The 25235-nt window shown below is 35.9% G+C and overlaps 1 protein-coding gene across 5 annotated transcripts in view; it reads right to left on the minus strand.

Moving 5' to 3' along the window:
- The window catches only part of LOC105203783 (box A-binding factor), an 80244-nt gene that overhangs the window by 9460 nt on the left and 45549 nt on the right, over window positions 1-25235 (minus strand). For all 5 annotated transcript variants that reach the window (XM_026135234.2, XM_039450270.1, XM_011172679.3 and 2 more), the window contains 4 exons: window positions 24099-24510; window positions 22706-23638; window positions 9030-9166; window positions 7561-7884 (listed from right to left, as the gene is read on the minus strand). In XM_026135234.2, the coding sequence (XP_025991019.1) occupies window positions 7561-7884; window positions 9030-9166; window positions 22706-23638; window positions 24099-24510 (1806 nt within the window). The remainder of the gene's footprint in view (window positions 1-7560; window positions 7885-9029; window positions 9167-22705; window positions 23639-24098; window positions 24511-25235) is intronic.

The raw sequence follows: 25235 nt of genomic DNA on the forward strand, positions 1-25235 counted from the left end.
ATTATCAAATATGGCACTCATTAAAATGCGAATCTACGTAAAGTTGCACCTATTCTTCCTAATAGGGGCTGAGCGAACGCTCGTCACTTGACGACCGAGAAAAATAAGAGAATTCGTCTCGAGTTACTCGGTGAAAAAAAAAAGAAGAAAAGCAAATCGGAGAGAACGAAGAGAGGTCGGCGTACGCGAGCAGCACATCCGGCAGAAATGCGACTGGGAAGCAATTGGATATTGTATGTAGGTAAGCAAGAAGATGCTGTCCGAGTCCTACGAACTCTCTTAGAGCACATCCCACATGCATGTGCGCGGGTCGAGTTGCGGTTCTCGCGCCTTCGCGACGCCACCTTGACCCACAAATAAGCTATTAATCGTCGGATATTATTGCCGTTTGAGAGAAGTTGCGAGTGCAAACCGAAAGGGTGAAACGGTTCAGCGAAGATACGATTTTTTATTTTTTACGCAACGACATTCGCGGTATAATTTTATACATATATTACACGGAAAGAACAACTTTGCTGAAATACAGATCTGAAAATAATTATGTTGAACCATTTAAAAAATTGTAGCGGACGTTTAACTTGCTTGCTAAAATGTGAAAACTGTATAGTAGCATTATCATATTTAGACATAATTATTTTGATGGCCCAACATTATAAAATTAAAATATCCGATCTGTATCTAGCTAAATTTTTAATCGCTGCAGTAGAATTGTTTTTTTTTATGTGTAATTGTATTATATAAATATCATTTGGAATCTATAAATATCATCTAGAGAGGCCGTGTGGAAAATTTAATCGCTTTTTTATCTCAGCCCCGTAGTATCGCGCGTCTTCGGGGATCGTCGAATCAAAATCAGGATCGAGATATCCTATTGCTTGAATCGTTTTATGGTGTCCATAATGCGGCACGCAGTTTTCGAAGTAGAGCAGCGTCCGTAACTGGATATGAAAGGACGCCGGGAGACAGGGGGAGGAGGGAGGGGGGGGGAGAACCAGGGAATTATAAAATGCGGGCATTGAATTACCGGGCCGAGGACGAAGAGGTCAAAGGACACGAGAATCTTCTCGAGATAGGAGGGGCGAAATCAGACTGGGAAGCAATCGGATATTATGTAAGCAAGAAGTGGCTGACGTAGCTGGGTATCCCGTACGGGGAGTCCTCGCCACGCGAGAGGCGTAAGGGTTCACGTTGCACTTTCGCACCCGAATGACGCCGTTGCATACCGATCTTCGTGACATTCTATCCTCGCGCGTTGCATCGCGCGAGAAAGAAAACTGCAAATGGCGACGGTGTGATAAATGAAAAATGGAAAGAAGTAAATAACGGAAGTGCTGAATGTTGTAGGAAAGATGAGAATAGCGCATAGAGAGCGCTATATTTTTTTTTAATATTGCAAATTAAATAACAAATCAGATTGTGGCACATTATTCCTCGTGGTGTTCTGGCGAACTTAATTTCACAGTTAAACGATTATATCTCGGCACGATAATAACTATGTTATCATCGCGTTAACATTCTTGTTCACCTGTGCTTTTGTTTCCTTTGACCGGTTTAATCTGCCTTCCGGCTTTGCAACACTTATTTCATATAGAAAGCTATGTCAATTACTCCGCGCGTCGTACGTACTTGCATGATTCGCGCCAGATGTGCATGCACTGCGCCCATTGCAATGCCATTCATAATTTCAACTTTACTGCCCCTCTCGCTTTCATTTATTGTAAATTATATTTAAGAAAAGATTAAAAGTTAACAATTTTTATCCTTTCAAAGTTTAAATGTTCACAAAATTGTTTCATAGAATTTTTAAAGTTTAAGTAGAAATTAGCGGAAAGTAGTGCAAGAGAGCGTTGGAATCTTTTCTTCGTTATTTATGATAACCGTAATATGATCAATTTAAAAATACGGCTATAAATATAAATATAAACGAGGAAAGGCGAGCAGTGGGCGTGTGTATAAAAAGAAAGAAATTTTCGGATCAACCGGATTAATTTAGGGACGGCCACGTGCACGGTCCTTCAGGATGATGCACGGCTCTCGCATCGATATATACGAACGTATATGAAAATACAACGAGAGAAATAGTTCCCCCCTTTCCCCCGTGTAGGTACAGGAGGGGATAGATGTCTGGCACGGTTAAACTTAAATCACAGCCAGCATGGTGAACTCGCGGATGAAACACTCGAGGTCGCGGTATGTTAAAAGGAACGTCTCTCTCTCTCCTTCTTTCTCTTTCTCTCTCTCTCGTTGCCGGTCTGCTAGAACGAAATCCGGATGGTGCGGCATGTGTAACCACAGGCTTTAGTCCCTGAAGAACCACTTAAACTCTCTGAGTCTAAACTATTCCTCTCCGATTGATACATCCCTTAGAACATCCCTTAATGCATCTTTCTTTTTTTATTTTTCTTCTCTCGACAAATGTCTTAATGATTTTAATTTTTGTCGATATCTGACAATTATGTCATAATGCACACGGAAAAAATTAGTATTTAAAGTTAATATTAAAAGTAACAATCATTGTCTAAGCAAGAATAAAAAATCTTCTGTAAAGTTTGATAAATCTTAAATTTCAGCAAAATATTGTTATATAAATATTATAATATTATAATATTATATTAATAGTCATATTATAATAGTCATCTAAAGCAATGTTTTGATAATAATAGCGTTAATAAAAAATTGTAATCTTTGGTTTAAAGATATTGTTATTTCTTATTCGATTCTTTTTTTCCTCTCAACTTAAAATTATTATTCCTCTCAAAATTATCTTTTCTTTCAAATTATTATTGAATAAAGATAAATATATTTTTCTTGTTGGAACTAAATTTCTTCACATGTAAACAAGATTATTAAATATATTCTACAAAGATTTTATGTTCTTGTTTATATATAAACAATGATCGTTAATTTTTATCTCTGTGTAGATAAAAAAATAGTATGGTATGACCAATCTACACAAAAAAATTAGTATCAAATCAGCAATTCATTGTTTCATATATGAGAAAGAATATAAAATCTTGGGAGAATTCATAATTTTAAACAGATATAATTTGCTTAACATGAAGAAAATTTTTCTTCTCGTGAAAGCAAATGTGTCTGTTTAAGATTACAAATTCTTCCAAGAAGATTTTACATTCTTGCTTATGTATGAAATAATGAATTGTTGATACTAATTTTTTTCTGTGTAGAAGTCAAAACGAAAGCACGTGACTCGAGCATGAAAAAAAAAATAAAAGCAAGGGAAAAGATTGTCTAATTCGTGGGCTGTAAAAATATCGAAATGAATATTCGCCTCATATTTTTACGAAAACTTTCTAAAATTCTTGAAGTTAATTTCTTCGAAATATTTAGTAAAAAAAAAACTCCAAAATTATAGAACAAAATTCTCAAAGAATTAATAAAGGCAGTCGTGATGAAAAAAAAAAAATATTTTAACGGAGACGAGAGATTTAAGATTCAACAAGATATTTTCAACTTTGACTCAGCTTTCTCTCAGCGATGACGAACTTTTGTGTCAGGCGGATAAAGAAGTCCGGTCGACCTCTGTGAACCTTGAGGAGAGGCATATTATCTTGGCGTCATTATTAGTATCTAAAATAAGTGATCAAGTCGAGTTTAACGTTCAATGTACTCGTTGAGCGTTATCAGTCGAGCAAGTCTTAATTATTGCCGAAAACGGAGAGAGGAAAAAAAGAGTGAGTTGGAGGAGACACAGGGGAGGTGAAGCGCACTGCAAGTAACGAGAGTTGCGCGCGATATCAAGCTCGGTCGTGAACTTCAGCTTGCATAAGAACCAAAATTAATTTTACAGACGACACCGGGGAGGTATTTAAAAAAAGAAATTTTACGCCTTAATCGAACTTATCGAGCTTATCCTCTACATGCGCCGCGAACGTGATATTGCACCGTCATAAGTTTTTGATCGACTCGAAGAACATCACTATCTTATTTCCATCCGACGCACATCAGATTACAAAAATAGTCTCCTCAGCGGTTGTACCACGAGTTATTGAACATCTTGTAATCGTGTTCTCGAAAATAGCTGCGTATCGAATAAACTCTCGCTTTCATCGAAATTCAACTTGCGTTTGCAATTTCGCGTAATCTTATATCGGTTGAATAACAAGCTACAACTTTTTTCCGAAAAATTGCAACATGATCTCAAAGGAGATTATTTGAATGATTTGGAAACGGTGTCGTATCTATTCTCAAGTCGGACGATCCAAGTTTGACTACGCGCCACTGACATTACTGGCTGGTATACCTGATTAGATACCTGAATGCGCGTTAACACCTGAAAATACGACGGAATTATCGTAACGCGCCGCGCATCTGTTAGATATAGCCCTATCGTTACCTCTATATCACGCGTAGACACAACTAGATTAGGCCTACGCGTTTGCGCAACCTAGGTCATGGTCGTATCAATGCCTCCTTCGATAGCCGCTACCACCGCCGCTGTCGCCGGCGCGTGACGTTGCGGAAACAGGTGCCGCGGACCGATTGCGGATGACGACGTAGAAATACATTAAGACAACTAGCTTCTTCACGGTTACCTCGCAGCCCGAAATTGTAGACGATAAAGAGAACTCGGAATGACGACAGGAATGCTTCCACGAAGCAAAAGAATGCGTCACGGTGATTTCTGAATCATCGACTTCGAGGAAACAGGTAACCTTTTCTCCAAAAAAAAGAGAACATAAAAACATTTTGGTATTTTAAAAAAATTAAAATAACGAGTGTTAGAACGAATTGCAAAATTATGGCAGAGCAAAGAAAATATATTTATTGTAAGATAATTATTTCCCCCTTCCGATGAAGACGCGCCAGATCCTATGCAATGTATAATTTAAATTAGCAAAATCGTAAAGAGTATTATAAAATGCGTATGACCGATTGTGTGGGCTGGAAAAGAGTTCATTGGTATTTATTGGTTAATCTGCTCCCGACAGGCCAACAAAACACAACAAAACCGCGAATTCATATCGCGGATTCTCGTTTACAAAGTCGACATGTCAGTGGTCAGCCAGCCAGTGACCCGTACAAACGATAAGTTTTCAGTCTCCCGATAACGATGGAAATTCGTAAGATACGCAGCCATCTATCCTATCGATCATCCAATATTTATTTAAAGGCACTCGTAAATAATTACGTTCAGGCGGAAAAAGGCGCATGGGAGAAATATCGCCCTTCAGGGACGCTGCGTCAAGTAAGAGGATACACGATGAAACACGATATAGCGTGGTCTGCGAGGAACAGCCCTAATTTAGTATCCTGAACGAATTAGTGACAACTATGTGATTATCCGTGCCACCCGTGGCTAAGTTGATCTTGCCCCTGAATTGAAATTTTTCACGGTTTAGCGAAGCATCGAATCCTTTTTTTTTCTTTCTTTCTTTCGTTATTTATGATAACTGTAACGTGATCGTCGTTCAAGAGCTTGAATTACTGCCAATTCATCATTCGCGGGGAAGCGGTACCTTGTTGCCCGGAATCGTACAAATTGCTAAAAAATCCAATTGGAATTTGACCAGAGGACAAGCTGTGTCGACATGATATCCAATAAATCGTCAGGAAATTGCAAATGAGAAAATAATACGAAAATAGATCTTTTTTTCTCTCTCTTCTTTTTTTTTAGTGGATTATCCAATTTTCTGAAAAAGCGCATCACTCATGGAATTCGAGACGGAGCTCGAAGGAGTATGTATGTACGCACACGCGCAACACGCCCACCGATCACGCTTGACGATATCCACGTCGCCGCAAGTCGATGCAGAACGCGGGATACTACCTCGTGTGTCGTTTAGCGCCGGCGCTCATTTATTCCTGTACGATCGCGCGCAGATGCGCGCGACGAGAAAGCATCGCATCAAAGGACACCGCCCACTTCAGGAACGCACGACAGGCACGCCGACGACGCATGCGGCCAGAGACTCGTCTCTGGCTCCTCGAGGACCTTCTCGAACGAGGGTTGCTTACAGATCGGTCACTTCCAACTCCCCGTGCCCATGTTACCCTGCACTTTGTGGTTTCGTATTTCGAACTGCTACGTGAGTTTGGGGAATTAGTCGAAGAATGTGTCAAAATTGAAAAAAACAGGGGGGAAAAGATTAATTAATGAAGCTCCGGCCCTCACAGTATCTATCGCAGATTTATCTTATCCCATTTATTCCATTTACGTCCAAAAATCAGGGTTGAGTAAGTTAATACATTTTTTAAAATTAAATTAAAGATAATGGCTTACAAAGTTAATTTAGTTACGTTAAAAGTTACATGAACAAAAAACTAATTAGTTAAAATTTATGCTAAGATTAAATTAGGTTTAAATTAAAAATTAATTTTGAAAAGCATTATTCACATTAAAAAAGAAATTCGCAAGTTTTTTTTAAATTAGATTACTCGAAATAATTATAATATGTATCATCAAACAAATTTAGCATTATATTTTTTTTATGTGGAAATGTATTTTTTCTTTCATAATTTCTTTCCTTTACGTAGATAAATTTTTAACTTGGGAAAAAAGTTAATAAATTAAAGTTTGTGTTTCATAAACAAACTAGTTAAAATTAAAAATTATACCATTTAAAATTAACTAAGTTAAATTAAAAGTTACTTAACTTTTTAACTTTATCATTCGACTTTTAACTTTTTAACTAGTTACTACCCAATTCTGCCAGAAATAAATAAAAAAAAAATATTAGTAAACATTTTTAGAAGTATCTCTCTACTTTATAAATAAAATTTTTAAAAACTGTTAACAAAATATCTTCAATATGAAAAAAAAATTAAAAATGATTCCGAAGACGATTTTATGAAACAATCAATCTAACTTGCTACAAAATAGAAGATAAAGATTCAAATGTGTTATCATAAAGCGTTGCACGTGAAAAAATTATAAAAACGTTCAGCAGAAGTGATAATTAATAAGTTAGCGAGAATGTTTCTCGTCAAATTCCGCACGCACAGATCACAAATGAAATAGCCAACGCACGTTTGCGTTATCGCGTCAACGATACTCGGTCAAGTCTTGCAATTTTATTGCCGGAGACACGAACTCTGTGATTTGATAATCTAAATCGTGAGAATACTCTGCAATCATATATGCGACGATGCGACGAATTTCAGAAGCCTCGCAAGCGAATTTATTATTGTCAGATGGACTTAATAAAAATTTATTATGATTTTTTTCAGTCGTAACATTAAAACGAGAGGAATGGGATTGTTAGTTATACGATGTAATTGTGCGTTTCACCTGCAGTTGATCAATTCTTATTAACTCTTTTAATGCTAAATTTTGATCATATTCTTTTATTTTATTTGTAAAGAAAACCACTCTTTACCAGGTAAATTATGACAAATAAGATTATTTTTTTTTATAAACATGCATTGATATTAAAAAGAAAGAACCTTAACAATTTTTATATATTTATAACTATTTATAAGGATTAAGCATTAAAAAAGTTTTTCTTTAAGTCTAATTTTTAATTATATTTAATTTCACTCAACAATGAAAATACTACTATTTTGCGCTATTTGATTAATACAGAAAAATGCTTTACTTACTTGCAGTTAAACTCGCTGCGGCGCTGATATGCGGCTGTGCTGATGCCGGGTTAACGGTCTGTCGTCTGGACGGTGTGCCGTATTGTGTCGTTAACGTGTCGGTCGTAGATGAGGCATACGTCCAAGAGGCAGCGTCCACGGCGGAGACGGCGGCAGCGCCGCTAGTAACCTGTTGAGCGGACGAATACGGCGGGCTGTAACCGCGAAAACTCGTCCGACCGCCGAAAGGTTGCGAAAATGCCGGTAAAGATTGATGGGATACCGTGCCCGAAGTCTTGGTGCCATAGTCCTCAGGAATGGATAACCCAGTAGCCAGACCCGTCACTGTCCAGACACGGAAAAATGTGTTATGAACAAAGAAATCTAAAGCCTTGTAAACTGACCTTTTAACCCGAGATTAGTCACCTGTCATTTTATCTCTCTGCAGCGAGAAAGTGAACCTCGGTCACGGTGATTTCGAATTTTACGTTTGAGAACCAATATACTTGTTTTTTTTTTTTATTTCTCTTTACTTTCTTTTAGAAAATATTGAGTAAATCTATATGCAGAAAGATTTGAAAGACTAATTGTGGAACAATAAATAATATATATAATAATAATAATAATAGTGATTTTAATAGGGATGTATAAATCACCCCAGGTGATTCATAAAGAAAAACTTGATAACTATTTTCGGGTTAATCATAGTTTCTTTTGTTAATTTATATATTATTTCTTTTTATCAAAAATGCTATAAAATGGAGCTCAATTATTTATTATTATTTTTTAAATTTGATAGTCTATATCTAAATCATAATTTATATATTATATTTATATATTAATTTATAGATTATTTTGTACATTATTTAAATCATAATTTTATTAAAATCATATTTGAAACTAACTAAAAATATAATTAATTACTGTATAATTAATAATTTATAATTACGACTAGTAACATTTTTATAAACTTAGTGAATCATTACATTGAGAGAAAAAATTGCTTGATTCAAATAAATATGTTATCAGCATTATTTAAAAAATAATTATATATTTTATATTAAATTAATAATATTTACGTTAAAAGAAACGTTTACTTGTTTGATATAAATAAGTTATTTGAACTATTGTATAATAGTACTAATAACATATTGATTTAAATCAAGTTATTTTTTTATTTAATCACTGATAATATTTATATTTAATTTCTATTAAATAATTTTTAATAAAATATAGCCTGGAGAGATAGAAAAATATTATTCATAATTATAACGCTTAAAGAATAAAAATTTCGTTGTATTTAAATAAATCCTTAAAAACTCAAATTTTCTTAAGACTGGAATACCTTTTAACTTTTAAAAGCTCCTCGATTCGCAATTATTCACGAGTGTTATAAACGTCAGTCGTCCTAATATGCCCAGAAATTTATTCGGGCGATTAGTCACAACGACTTAAGTATTATGACTCAATTATCTACGGCTGTAACGTACCTTGAGCATTCCAAAGCTGAGGTGACGACGCCAGCTCCGTCGGGCTACTTGCCATGTAAGGGAGGGTATAGGTTCCTCCAGTCCCAGCCACGGTACCCATCGTGCTCACGGCACTCATCGGCCGATACAACGACGAACTGTAACAAAAAAAACTTCAATGTAGGACGTAGAACATGATATTATTCGGTTAGTTCGAAATGCGCCATTTCTTTGCAATATTTGTAGTCATATCATTAATTAGCGATAATTAATTAGAATTATGACAAAGCTGCGGTTTTATCTTTGGTAACATCGCACCCCGATGTTTATGACTTGTTCTGGTAATGATATTTATAGATAATTGAGTTGTTTTTAAAATTTAAGAGAGAAGCTCTGAATATGCATTTAATTATCCGCTTCTCTTTCTCGCCGCGGGAAATTTCAGCACAAAATCGCGCACCGCGGGTGGTAGACCGGGACCAGACTGTGAATGTTTACGGCGACTCTTCACAAACGCGTGCTCTTTAGAGAATGCATACTTATTATCTGTAAATCTCGTAGAGTCAAAAAATGTCAATCTAGAAAAAATGTCAATCTAAAAAAGTGCAAGTTGAATCCGATGTGCAATTTTTTGAGCGATTCGTCACTTCGACAAGAGTAAAAATTCACACCTACAAAGTGAAAACTAAGCTTGTGCAATTTTTCGAGAAGTTGACACATTAAATCATTTTACTTTACTTTAATAAGAGTGATTTTTGTAAAAAATCAAATCTTATTTTATTCAATTTCATGGTGTAAAATTTAAATATAAAGTATGAAACTAAATAATATTAGTTACTAAACAGTTATTAATGAAATATGCAAGTGTCGACTACCGGTAGATACCTATAACAAGTAGGTATTTAATTGAGAACATACCATCCGCAGGATGACCGAACTAAATTAGGTGTCTATAAGCAATGAAATTGTATAGCAGTGAAAATTAAATAAACAGTGTCAATCGCAGCTCGTGTGCTTCATATTTCGCGCACAGATCACGTTTCGCGAGTAAATACGCCCCTACCCATGGGATTTGTGGATCGCGAGGCAGCGCATGTACCTCGCGAATCGATCGCTCAGATCCATCGTTCGATCGACACCCTAGAGAGATACTCTTATTTTTATTGTGAATCACTTGTACGTATGTGTGATACTAAATTACGCACACCTACGTCAGTTACAAATTTATAATCTATCGAAATATCTATCGTTAAAAAATAATAATAGTAATTGGTAATTGTCATAGGCTAAATACGATAAAATAACAAAATATAAACAAATAATAGGTTTTCAGGCCCAGCTGAATTTTAATACTGATGATTTATATAAACGGCTGTAATTTAAACACCGAAGATGACCTGTAGCAGTCGAAGCGTCTGTTAAACTTTGCTCACACATATAAATCATCAGCACTAAAATTCAGCTGGGCTCATAGCTCATTATTTGTTTAAATATTGATCCTTCGTTTAACTTTGATCTAATATTAAAAAAAGAGAGAAATAAAATAAAAAACAAAAAAATTAATTCACACGAAGAATATTTGACCACTGTACGTGCGGCTGATTTGCAGACGCGCGTCTGCAACCGATAACAGTACCATCGCATTATTATCATTGGAAAAGAATCGCTGTTCCGTGTCGGAAACACCGGGAAGTAACCGTCGCGGGAGAGCGGAAACCGTGGTTTGACTCATAATGCGGGCGCGTGCCCGAAGAACGGAAGAGCACCCTTTCGATCCTCCCTTTGCGTTCTTTACTTGCGAATGACCCTCATCATACGAAAGCCCGCAACGACACGGCTACTCCATTATCATTGCCATTACGAGTTGTTTATACCTGGTTTCAGCTCAGCGACCACTTGAACGCAGCAGGATTCCTACCTGAGCACATAGCATGACGAGTTTTCAGGCGTATGCCACGAATTATGTGTCTCCACTTTAACGCATTTTTCAAAGCAACACCTCATCTATCGGCGGGGAATGCAGATAAATCCTTTGGATGAACTTTGTCGAGAGGTTTCGAAGAATTCCAGTTATTCGAAAACAAAAGCGTGACGTGTACGAATGAAATGCGTCAGTCGTATTTATGTATAATAAGGTAAAGACAGTAGCAGTTACGTTTTAGGTTGTTTTGGCTATTCAATACGAGCTAAAATTTATTGAATTTTTAAAACTGAAGGCTTCTCTAGGTTTAGTCTTTCTTCTTCCTAATCAACAACAAAAATTTTAATCGCGATTGCCCCAATTTTAGTCCGGAAATTAGCTGCAAAGAAGAAAACAGTGAAAAATTTGATTTATAATAGTTTTTGCAAAGAAAATTACTATATCTGCAGCAGCTTTAAATAAATAACTTTTAAACGCGAGTAAGTGGATCTAAATTAATGTTTGCACGAATATTTATTAAAGTTTTGGTATATGCAAAAATTTTGATTTAATTGGTAATGCTGCTTCCCCATCAAATTTGCAAATAAGTCTAATATCAGTAAATATATAAAATTATTATTATATATATTATAAATGTATATAATTATATTATAAATAATGTAATGTTAGTACTACAAAGCGCGATTTTACATAAGAATTAAAAGCAAATAAAAAATTAAATAACTTTTAAACCAATGAGTGAATTGTGGTCAAATTTTTCATAGATATTCAAACTAAAATATTCTATGAAATTTGTATATTTTTCGTAACATTTTGTGATATGACTCATACATCCTTAAATATACATCTTATAATTTTTTAAATTTAATTTCCTAAAAAACATTAAAAAAAAAAAATTTTAATTCTCTTAAATTTTTTCTCATATTTTAATTATTTTTATTTTTAATCATACAGAGGAAAAAATTTAGTATCAAATCAACATTGTTTCATGTATAAGAAAGAATATAAAATTTTCTTGGAAGAATTTATATCCTTAAACAGACATAATTTGCTTACATGAAGAGAAAAATTTTTTTCATGTAAGCAAATTATGTCTGTTTAAGGATATAAATTCTTCCAAGAAGATTTTATATTCTTGCTTATATATGACACATTGAATTGTTGATTTGATATTAATTTTTTTCCGTGTATAGCAATTAATATTGAGCAATTAATATTAATAATCTAGCAGATTCTAGATTATAATTTAAATTAATTTATTTGAACTGTGTGATAAATCTCGGTAGATGGTAGAGGCTTTTATTACATACAATTATGCGCATAAAAAAAACTCATTGTCGTCAATGCGCTCTGGATGCCACGCGCGAATCGTGCGCACGTGCACTTTATCTCCGGGCGCATTAACGTGTTCCAAACAAGGTAAAGAAGCGGCCAGCGTAAAACAAACGAAAGCACCGCCGTACGCTCGCGATGATGTCAATACGGATGCGGCCTTGAGCAATCGCGCGGTGGCCCGGGCACGTTTCTGCATACAGTACGTGTCCGAAGACACCTTTGCGATCGGTTCTCGCGATGTCGTTGATTGCTAAGACGTCTCACACGTGGTACTCCAAACTCACCGCCGATCGACGAAAAGAGATAGGAACACCGATAAGCGTGTGCATTTTCGTCGAAAATTAAACACGAAAAAAAATCTGTGACACGCTGAATGTTAGACCAGAGATATAAAGCATGAGGATATAATATGCGAAGAATTTAAAATATGTAGATTGATAAGATTAATTACAATTTGCATACGTATAATATGTAACAGTAATATAGAGTTAAAATAACATGATAATAGATATGTAGGAAGCGATGCTTGTGCGTGACAGAACCTATTATTTAATATCTAAATTGATCATTAATTAATAAGTTTTATCACATGCAAGCATCGCTTCCTAAATATTCATTGTTAATGTTTAAAAAAAGTCGGCGTTTCGCTAAATTTATTTTAAGCTTACACTACTGCTGTGTGTTATTAATTAATTTATTAATTAATAAATTGTGTTATATTTATTAATTAATTCTTAGTATTGGCTTAATTTTTTTGTTTGAACTTGGTGTTCTATATCACACGTGCACGGCATGCATATTATTAGCACGTGAATGGCTAGATGAAAACTGCGATTCTCGCGTGCAAAATTGCACACTCAGCATATTACTCTCGATCGCCAGTAGAGTTGTGACGAATACGAAATTTGCAGGCTAACGGTGAACTCGACACCCAACGTGGTCTGACCTTTCAGGAAATCTGCTTAGCCGATTCATATTTACATAACGTTAAGGTAGGTTATGACACGGAACGGTAAGCTGGTATCGACAATGATTGAAACGAAAATATTTTCAATGTTTTCACTAAAAAGAACACAGAAATCAATTTCCAAATAAGCTGTATGAAATGACGAAAAAAAAAACCAAGAAATAATTTTACGAATAGAACCTAGATTGTTTCAACCAATGCACGATGAATGTCTTATTTCGTAATAAAAGAATTCCATGAAGCAGTAATACGATTTTCAAGTTTCGAATTGACTATCGAAGAATTTTATGCCGGAAAACAATTTATTCTTGTATGCACATTTATTCTTGTATCTTTTTTTTGATCGCGGGTAGGAGTTGCGCGCACGATAAACCCGCGTACATTTTACATCGGCAAATGTAAATACCGGTGAATAGGAGTCGTTTCTAACGGTTTCGATTGTTTTAGGATGTGTCGTACGTCTGACACGAGCTCATCGGGCACGAGAGAATGCGTCTTAAGTGCATCGGCTAAGTGCGATGGAACGTCCGATGCAATACGAGCGCATCGGAGGCAAGACCGTTTTCCGTGAAACTGGTTACACGTCCATCCCGGATGGTTGTGTACCAGGTGCAATCGGGTACTTTGTAAACCACTAATACGAGAGGAAACGGTATTAAATGGGCACGCGCGCGCTGTATGCAATTGCACGCCCGGTGCAACGATGCGCACGATCCGTCGCGCTAATGCGTTTCGCAATGTAAACGACCGGTGGTGGCGAGGCGGAAGGAAACCTTCCTTCGGCAAACTATGAAAGGTTGCAGAAATAGCGAGAAAAAAATACACGACGCGTCCTACATTCAACAAATATTGATAGTCCTGAATAAATAAAATTACATTTCTGGACCCTTTGGAAAATATAAATGTTTTAGAACAGCAAAAAATTATGTTTATAATTATAAACGCTATTCATGGTTTTTATATATAAGCTTCTATAAGCAGTCCAGATCTTTTCATCTTACCAGCGTAATTTCACTCTCAAATTTCAATTTTTATTAAATAAAAGTTTTACCAACTGTTTGATAATGTAGCCGAGATGTTGAAAAAATAATCTTGAAGTTTTCTCTCTCTCTCTTTTTTTTGAAAAATTAGAAGAGTAAAAAAAATTGGTTGGACAAAAAAGACCTAGATTTTCCATGGAAGATTGAGATTACTTTGAATATTGAAATTTAAGACGTCAGAGACCAATCGTATAGCGGTATCAACATTTTATGGCATTTGCAAGACAGTCTTGAAATAAAAAAGACTTTGAATACCGAATCTTGATCTGTGCATATATTATTATTCAGAGCACCATTTAACGTAAAAAATATAAAAAAATGAAACGAAAAGAAATAAATGAAGAAAACGTAATAAATTTCTATTTCTTTTGTTCATCCTTGGGGAAAGTGTATTTCTTGTGGTCTGTTTGCTCTTGAAAAAACGAATGAGGACCTAATATCTGATGACGTAACGCCATACTAGCAGGGAGAATCGAGGGCGATTTTATGGTTAGTGTACGGTGAGTGTGTGTATGTGAGTGTGTGTTCGTGCATATTCTATGCATGCGTAACGGTTGCACGGGGAGCTCAATAGCAGATCTCGGGTTTCTTCTAAGAACCTCCGCCATACATTTAATTATTACCGCCGCCACGCCGCCTCTAGCAATCTCGATCTCGAACTGTTCCTCCCACGAGACCTTCCAAATATATATAACTGCAACGATCATTTAGATAATCCGTGAGGTCAATGAAACCAGATAAGAAATTCTCGTATTAGCGATAAATAACAACGAGTGTTACAATACAAGCTGATAATGTAACATGTTTACTTTACTGTACGAAAAACATAGAAATTTTAGAAAAGTTTTCGTAAGATTAATTTCAATCTTTCGATCGTTTCACATGGGGATTCCCGATTAGCTCGTCGGAGTTATAGCGCGTGACAAGTTTATTTAATAAACAGAAGATAAACGGTAGATATAATACGCGTACTATTTGCCACTGGAGAAAGACGAGGGTTCTTTACGGTTGACGAGGAGTGCGAATTTCGCGAAATCCAATATAGCGAGTTTAATGTCAACGGGGTTATAGCCCTGCTGCCGTAGGACTATCTGAATCCACCGAGCTGATAAGACGCTTCTCACGATGGCTCGCGGAAGAAGGCGGGATAAACGTAAAGATGAGAACGATAACGCCTACTGATCAAGTACATATTTATACACGCGTTAGCCGAAGGTAAAAAATGCACGTATATATTTACATAGGTTGGATAATGCAAAAGTCGATAGAATATTTTTCTGATAATCGATACAGCACGTCACGAAGTGTACTAGATTAAAAAAAAAATCGTTGAACGGTATTAAATGAAAAATTCTTCCACATTGTTTTCGATAAGCATCATATAAATTTCACTCATTTGAATTAAAGAATAAATTTATATAGCGTATAGTAAAATTGTATTCTCCTAAAACTTGATTTTTCAAAAAAAAATCACTGATGTCTCAATTTCAAAATTTAAGATTATAAAGGCTTTTATTTATTTTTCTAGCTCTTGTCGCTGTAAAAGATGCGCGATAATATAATTACAGGAAATTACGATCACAGAAAATATTTTAACACGGCGAAAAGTCTGTGCTGTTTCAAGAATCCTGTAACACGGTAGATATCGTATGATGAGAGATAAGAAGGGCACCATTTCTTATTTGCTTAGCCGCATTGAGATTGTTTAAGATATCACTTAATCGCTAATCTTTTTATACGGTCAGGGTTGACAGAGCGCAAAACTATTTCGCGTTAGTGCATGAATTTAATATTTACAGATGCGAAACGCGCGAATAGCAAGAGGACTATTTTTAAAAAAAGAAACGCGTACGTCAGATTAATATGGGAAATACATGTATATTAGATACACATTAAGATAAAAGTCCTTTAATTTGCGGCAACATCTCGATTGAGTTGTGATTTAAATACATTATATATAAAATAAGGTAATAATAATAATGAAGCATAAAATTAAAGAGTTGAATATATAAATATCATTGAATAGAAAAAAATATATAACATTTAAGATGTTAGATGTTCAAATGCCAGCGTACTAAGTTTATTAACACTGAAGCTATAAAAGGCAGCAACATTTTGTTCACGATGCGTTTATTTGGCTGCCGTTGCATTAATTATCGCTACTTTATTTTCATTTAGCGAGATAAAGCCTTTGAGTTTTTAAGTAAACGCGTTTAATCAGTGGATCCAAAAAAAGAACACATAATCAAAGCGATTAACTGATTACATGCGTAATACATTTGCGATTGTAGACAAAATAAATAATACAGTGTTGTGCAATCAAAAAAAAAGGAAGAAATAAAATTTTGCAATTAAAAATAATTGAATAATTGGCTAAAATAATAATTTGTAAGCTTGTGCATTTTAAATTAATGGCTCTTTTTAAAATATTTATTTCCACATATATGTACATATATATTGTAAGACATAATATTAAATAAGTCAACTATCAGATGTTAAATAAATGAAAGATAAATACGTCGTTGATAAGAATATATGTTATTGATAAGAAATTTTCTGAATGAAATAAAATAATCTCCAGCAATTGTTTATAACATTTAACGATTATATATATACATTTTAATTGAAATTGAACATAATTTAAAAATTATCATACTACGATATGACTTAACAAAGTTGCGAAAAAATTTTTCGTTCAATAACATGTCAATTATTTTGAAATTTACGTACAGCTTTGTCTCACGCCATCAATTTATTTATCAGAAGTATTTTAAAATTTTATTTTGACTTTTGCATTGATCTGTTCTACGCAAATACGAATGCATATGTATAATTGCAATTATTCATTTTGCGCACTTATTTTCATAATACGTAGTTATGTAATTATTATCGATTTTCTATATCATTTTGTTTAATATTTCTATATAATCTTCAAATTTTATTTAAAATCTGTGTAACGTTAATAGGCTTTAACCAATTACACGTCACGATAAAAATAAACTACACACACGAAAACATCATTCGAAAAGATATGGAAATACTGAACATGAGATGAATGGACAAACAACGGAGCACACCATTCATAAGATAAATTATTAGAAAAAGACTCACTGCATCTTAGTGGGTGTAACAGGCTGATACCCTTCGATATCTTCTCCTCTTCCTCCGCTCGCGAGCTTGTCTTCGCTTTGTCGTACGGAGTACAGAAATACAAAGAAAAAAAGTGGTGTCAGACTCAAAAAGAAACAAAAAAGAAAAGAAAAGAGTTAGAGGACGTCCCGTATCTGTCACCGGGCAGTCAAGAACTGAGCGGAATATAATCTAACAGAGTGCACGAAACGTCGAGCCGAATGGAGTTGGAGGACCTCGAAGGTGGTCAGGATTTCCCCTTCTGCAATCCCCTCCCCACTCAAAGAGACCCTCCTGCGGTGACGAACAATTATCCCCACTTGTGATTTTCTACGTGTTTTCCCCTCCTACCGGAGATATCACCAGCACGATCACATTTCGCAGTGTACCCCAACTTCGCCTTCTCTGACTGTGGGTCCGTCATGACAGATCCCCACCATCGTTATCGACCACTCAAGACGCCCCACTGTTTGACGTTCTCTGCCGATTACGCCTCATGACGAATACTTGTTCTCGTCCTGTCTCGGAAGACTACAACGACCCAACTACAACGTCCCAACACCACTAGGGTAGACCGTGCGTCGTGACAGTTTTTTTTAAAACGATACTCTTTTCTTTCTGTCCCTTTTTCTAAATATTTAAGAAAATTCCTAACGTGCTCTATGAGCAAAAGTCCTATTCTATTAATTCTGTTCTATTTTCTGTATTACTTTCTTCTATTATTTTGTATTATTTCTTCCTTCATTTCTTGTTATTTTTTTTTAGCTTTACTCCGTGTTATTTTGTAGATTTATTTATCATTTTTTCTTAACATGATTTTTTAGATTTTTTGGACTTTTTTCTTTTAACATTTTTTTCTATCAATTATTTGCACTATCAATTATTTGCATCAATAAAAGATCTCTCTCTCTCTCTCTCCCAATTAATGAATTTATAAATTTAAGATTAATTTTTGAAATATAAGATCCAAATTGGTTCCATAATTCCAATTTGAATAATGGATTATATTATTGAACAATTGAATGGATTATTAATTACATTGAACTCATGTTGAATTCATGTTGGATATTTAGAGTAGCTTTGAAATAAACGTTACGATTGAACGAAGATAATTATTTTGAATGACAAATTAGTGTTTGTCAAGGCGCTTCATGTAAAGCGAAATCTACCACGTGCCACTTCCGCCGGCATGCTCACATCGAGAGACTACCGTTTGTGGTAGAGAAAAACAAATGCTGAAATCGTCTTTAGGTGTAGAGACAGCTGCGTATTGCCACGCGTACTGCACGCGTTTCGTGATGGACAACTTGTGATCGGTGCAATATATTTAATTACTTAAATACGAAATTGTAACAATTACGAGAATGCGTAAATAATTTAATTATTTTAAATAAGATAATTACGAGATTGCGTAAAATATCTAATTGTCTATTTTAAATAAGAAATTGTAACAATTATGACAATGCGCAAAATATTTAATACTCATTGAAATTTCTGGTTTTACCGTAACTGTTAAGTTCTAAAAAAAAAAAAAGAAAAATTTTATGTAATACATTGAAAAATTTAGAAGAGACTTTTGAATGGCATTAGCATAACAATAAGTGCACTGAGAATTCATAACAGAAAATAGAAAGGTTAAACGATACGAGTTTGTTCTCGTACGAAGGGTTTCGTTCTATATGATTCGTAGAAGGCGGTGTGGATGTATTTATGAACTGTAAACTCTCTCAAATGATTCACACAAACTTTGCACCACTGTTAATGATCGCGATTTATTAAACCTCAAGTTTCTTTCTTCGTATTATAACTTTATCCATTATACCGGTTTAAAATTATAGATTTGGAAAGCTGATGCTTTTATTTGCACAATCCTTGATTCAAGATAATAAAGTATAAAATTCTTTCACATGTAGTTCAGATTATATTTTTAAATTGTTTAAACCATAAAATTTTAAACTCTCAAAAAAAGAGGAAGAAAGAGAGAAAAGAGAAAGTGGAAATTTTAATTTTTCTTTTATTATATTTGTAAATTATTTATGCCATTTCTTATTATTTCCATGTTGTTTAATGTTTAGCACGTATTATTGATCTGCTCCTCTATAATATTAATTAACTCATATCATAATGTAACTAATTCTCTATTTTATTTTAAATTATAACATTACTGCTGTTGCTGTCGTACTTTAAGATACTGCAAACAATGATAGACAATAATGATAAGCAACATTAGTGTTACCTGATATCAATAAAATCATTTTTTTTTAACGATTTATTATTGATGAATAATTCTTATTTTCAAAATGTAAAATTGAAATAAATTTCTATAATTATCAGACGATTGCACAACAGGGAATAAGCAATTTCTTTACACTGGCGCGATCTCTCAAATCAGCTTAAGGAAAAAAGTAACAAACAACAAAAAGAAGTGATAAAAAACAGATCACGAGATCTGTACTCGAACTTTTGCTATCAAATTTGAAAGGTCACGGCCGATGCACGGTATAGTGGGCGTGAGTTAAGAAATACAAAATATTTCGTCTTTTTTTCCTCTCTCCCTCCATTCTTTACTCTCTCTCTCTCTCTCTCTTTTATTCTACGTTTCTTCTCGATTACATCCGTCAGAAAAGCGAGCGTGATCATCCGATCTCTTTTCATGGAATTGCGAGTAACAGTCAATGTGAATCGATCAGTCAATTGCAATCATCGGTCAATAAAATCTTATCGGATGCAGATCCGAGCATCAGATAAGACCAGTTTACATTGATGGATAAAATCGCGAATAAAATGAATGAAATTGTGTGTTGGAGCTAGAGAAAACGTTATTAATTGCCGTTAATTATGGATGTTCTCTTCCAAAATAATTCTTTTTTTTTTTTGTAAATTTTCACCACGAATTCGTATTTGCCAAAGGTGCGAGACTTCCTTTACGTATTCCCATTTATTGTCATGTAATAAAGATAAATCCAACAGTTATTGTGGACGCGCGAATGCACGTCGATCGAGTGAATCAACATAAGATCCATGAGTATGACGCATGACGCCTTTGACGCGAATCTCACGATGCGAGCAATCTGTCTCGTTCCTTTCCCAGAATCGGAGGGTGGCAAACAATGCGATCTGTGGATTATTTCGATCGGTGAACGAACTCTTATCATCGGCAAGCATCGGACACGAAGGAAAAAGTGCGAAGAGCAGTCGTGCAAAAAATCCGAGTAAAACTTCCCTCGTTTGTTACTGGAGTGTCCAGTTCTGGAATTTCTAGATTTTTTCAACAATTCGTATTTAAACGAAGCAACTAATAAAGGTCAGGCAACGAGTACATAAATAAGTTAGAATATATGTATATAAATCCATAATGAAATATATTAATCTTAATTTCTCATTGCATTAAAAGATGTGAAAAAACATGAATGTTTATGAACTAGGGTGTCAAAAAGTCAATCGCCGTTGTCAATACATTAACAATAATCAACGATTAAAAATAAAAAAAAATAGAAGAACGATATTATTTAAAGTTTCAGTAATAGAGTTCTCATGGTACGATTAGATATGATTCTCTGCAGAACGACATCCAGCGAGAGACTGATATTGAACTGAATTCGTATTTACCTGGAAAAGTATGGGAAAACTGGAGAATATTATCTTGCTTTGTAAATATCCTGCTTTGCTTTACTCAATAAAATTTCCTGTCTTTCTTTTTTCACACTTCTCGGGTAAATAATAATTCCCAAAAAATTGGGAAATTCTCAAACTGAACGCTCTTGATTTATTTAACTTAATTACCAATTATACCTCGGTTCTTGTTGTTTCAAGATACCAGCGTATTATAATTTCATCTGTATTAATTATAGTCAAAAAATGTTAGTAATCCTTTGAAAGAAAACTTGTTAAAACAAGAATCATGGTAAAATTAAAAAAGCAGCTGCGAACAATGTGACTACAATTTTATAACAAACGATATATTTTAAAAACCTCCTATTAACAAACATAATTGAATGCAGAGAGAAGGATAAACTTAAAACTGAAACAACTAATTGACGATTAAAGACTGAAGGAACAAACTGTATCGAGAGACCCGCGATGCGGAGAGACGACCACCTTAGGATCTCGAGTACCTAAATTCAAGGGCTCGTGCGCGAGATAAATCAACAAACACGTGAGGGTGGAGACAATCTTCGCTTTCATATGGTTGTTAGCATAGGGTCGGACAGTTTTCCGACGGTTGCGCTTTGTTTTGGACTGTATATTAAGTATCGCCTACGTACACAGACCTGCGTGAAGCGGAATAGGCTCTTAAAGCTTGCGAGTAAATATTTTTGCGTGCAGGAAAGGACTGTGCGTTTACATGGATGCAACAATACACGTTTGCGGGATAGCGTTTGATCGTACCGCACTTCCGATAAAAAAATTTTTAAACTTTTTTAGAAATTTTTATATCGTCAAGCACCGAGCTAAGTTTAATTCATTAGTGTTTCAGCCGACTTATTCTCTAATTACGACAAATCACGATTTCAAGGTCTCCAATTTAAAAGCACTGAGATCATTCTCGTTTACTTAGTTCAAATCCCACGGATCTGATTTTATTCGATCGCTATCCTTCGGAAGGCAATGACGAACCAACGAAAGTATCTTGCCAAGAGAACCCTTTCAAATTAGGCCGTTCGGAACCGGCATTTGAACTGTAGGTTCCGTAAATTGTAAAAAATGTACACTACAGAAAAACGCTAAGAAGTATCACTATGCTTCCGATAAGCGACAAAGGAGAAAGAAATTAATTTTATTTACGTATAGAAGTTAACGTCAAAACACAAAGTGTTACATCTTGTTTTGTACACAAGAATGATGCATGATATTTTATATATATATCTCATATTTCAAAGACGGCAATTAATAAATTCCCGGTAAATGATGAACTTCGAGAGAAACGATTTTCTATGCGAGATAACCGCAAGTGTCGCAGAAAAGTATGTCGCAACGGTGTCAACGAACGATGCTATGCATAACAATGCACTTTTATATCGCATTGTTATTGATTTTTTGTAAATGATCTAACGATGAAGCGTCAATTGCACATTGGTACGTCGTCGAAAATGGTCCGCGCGCGCAGCACTAGTTTTATCACTGATTTATTCTACTCTCGGCACTAAAACAATTTTATCCTTCAGAAACGAGAATTTTTTCTAATAACAAAGAAACGAAAAAAATTTTCGTCACTAACGAGAATCGGACGACTAGAGTTAATTCTGGTCACACCTGGCACATTTGCCCGCGTCACGCAATGATAACGATAACGATCGTCACTAACCTGGAGAGTGGGCCGCTGGGTGAGTGTGGCGCGGAGGGACCTTGATCGTGTTGATCCTGATGATGATGGGGGGTACCGGCGGTATGATGCGCGTTGTAGATCGTGTCGTACAGCTGATCGGGCACGCGGTCGGCTTCTTGCAATCCGTGATTGGTCTGCACCGACGGTGGTGGTTGCATAGCCGTAAGATGGATAAAAGATTGCAATCTGTTCTGATCGGTGGGACTGTAACCGGTCTCCTGGGCTTGGCGGTGTGGCGACGAGAGACCCTGATCGTCGTGCGGACTATGGCTCGAGGTCGGGGAGCCGCCGACGGTCCTCACCGATGGAGAAGCGCCACCAGTCGGGGGTGCTCCTCCAGCGCGGATCTGATGTTGCAGATAAGGTTCCTCGGACAGCACGTCCTCCAAATGATGCGACGTATGATGGTGATGATTACTGCCTCCATTGCTGGATGCAGTGTTTGACGCAGTGAGATTCGGGAACAGTACACCTAAATAATCACCCCGTGCACCTCTCATGGCCGCGGTAATGCTGCTCACCCCTCGATCCACGTCTTCGTTAGCTTCTTGATGATGCTGCGGGTCCTCCAGGTGACGGTGAGTGGACGATAGAACGGTATGCTGATGCACCTCGGACAAATGATGATGATGATGCTGCTGTTGATGATGATGATGGTCCGTCGTGGTTGGTGAGAGCGTCTCGGTACCGTAACGATGCATCGTGGAGTGAGGCATGTGACTGCTGGCTCGTCGTCCCTCCGACGTGATGGAGGCCTCCGTCGGGTGCTGGCTATCCCCTCCCTCGGGAACCGGGACTTCTCTTGCTCCAAGCTGAACATACTGTTGCGCCTGTTGGTGGTGCGGTTGGTGGGGCGGTTGTGAAACCTGTTGCTGCTGCTGCTGCTCCTCCCTCATATTGCCGCCCCCAAAACTTCAAGGGTTAAAGAGAAATAGAAGAGATATTCTTTTCGTTAACTATATATATAGGGTGAAATTTAGTGATTAACAGCTTTTGATTAAGTTTTGATCTGTCGATATATTGAATGGTAATATTTTTTGTAGGGGATGCTCGATTAACAAATTTCTTAATCACAATTTCATCTCTATAATTCTGAAAAATTCTTTCTGAACATTTTCAATATCGTCGGGGAGAGAGAGAAAAAAATCATATTAATAAATACCATTTCGGAATAAAAATTTAGAAGTATATAAAGAAACTAAAATCAAATTCCGTGCAAACTGTGGCGCAGAACGATTCTATCTGTTCCAAGACACAATACGCAATTAATGAAAGGGTGAAAAATTCTGCGATTAAATTACATCGCTCTATAAACGTTTTATATTTGTATTGTTATTTGATCAGGATATTTTTTTTCCTGATCCGCACTCACCTCTCATGGATTATATGTGTGGAATGGTAGTCGAGCTCATGGAGGGTATAAGTGGTGTTGGGATCCTCGTTGGCATGATCGTCGGCGGCAGCGGCGACGGCGGCGACCGCAATAGCGACTGCTTCGGCGCCGGTTGGCTCAACCATGGCGCCATTTTCCATTTCCGGCTGTCCCGCCTCCAGCACGCCCACACCGCTGTTCTCCTCTCCAGCTTCCCCGGTCGCCACAAACGCCAGCTGTTGCTGCTGCTGCTGCTGCTGCTGTTGCTGCTCCTGCTGCTGGCCGACTTCGTGTCCGATGACGTCCTCGCTCTTTATCGCCGTCGCCACTGCTTTTCCCTCCTCCTCCTTGACGATTGCCTCCCTGGTGGATTGCGACGTTGGTTCCGTGGCCCCGACATATCCGATCAAGACTAACCGTCAAACAAATCATTGAATATCTCAATTTATGGATTATGAATACATCTGAAAAATTCTAGCTAAGCACGTGCTAGATTAAGGTTCGTATTTTTAAAGAGCTTTTAATGGAACTAAACGACATCGAAACAATCAACAATTAGTCTAGCGCTATTTTTTATCTTAAGTCGATATTATGAAAACCAATAGAAAATAATTGTCTCCATTATGAATTGCAGGTTTTGTAAAAATATAAATTCTAATTAAAGTTAGCGTGCCAAAATTTTTCAGTGTTTCAGATTACGTAAAATTAAAACACAATTTTATGTAGGTAAATTATCAAGAGTGTACAGAATATCATACAATTGTCATAAATTCTCGCAGAACATTTCTATTGAAGAATATTTTCAATTAATTGATTGGTTAATGACATCTTACGACAGTATTTAAGACGATGTTAAATATAAGAATCGATCATGAATACCGGTCATAATTTTGTGGTACGAAACGTGCTCAAACAATACGCACGTCCAAAATCGTCTTTTGGTACGTTTTAAAGGTATTACTAAGAGATCATTCAATTCCATTTACAATAAGTAGAGTAAGCACATGTTCTCATATTCGATTGTAATTGGTCAATTTTTTACGCCTTACTACACCTATTGTAGACCAGAATTAAAACATGATTTTTAGATGTAAAGATGTAAAGATATTTAACACCAGAAGGACCGGGGGGTTTGGT

The sequence above is a fragment of the Solenopsis invicta genome, chromosome 6 (genome assembly GCF_016802725.1).
Source record: "Solenopsis invicta isolate M01_SB chromosome 6, UNIL_Sinv_3.0, whole genome shotgun sequence".
Lineage (NCBI taxonomy): Eukaryota > Metazoa > Arthropoda > Insecta > Hymenoptera > Formicidae > Solenopsis > Solenopsis invicta.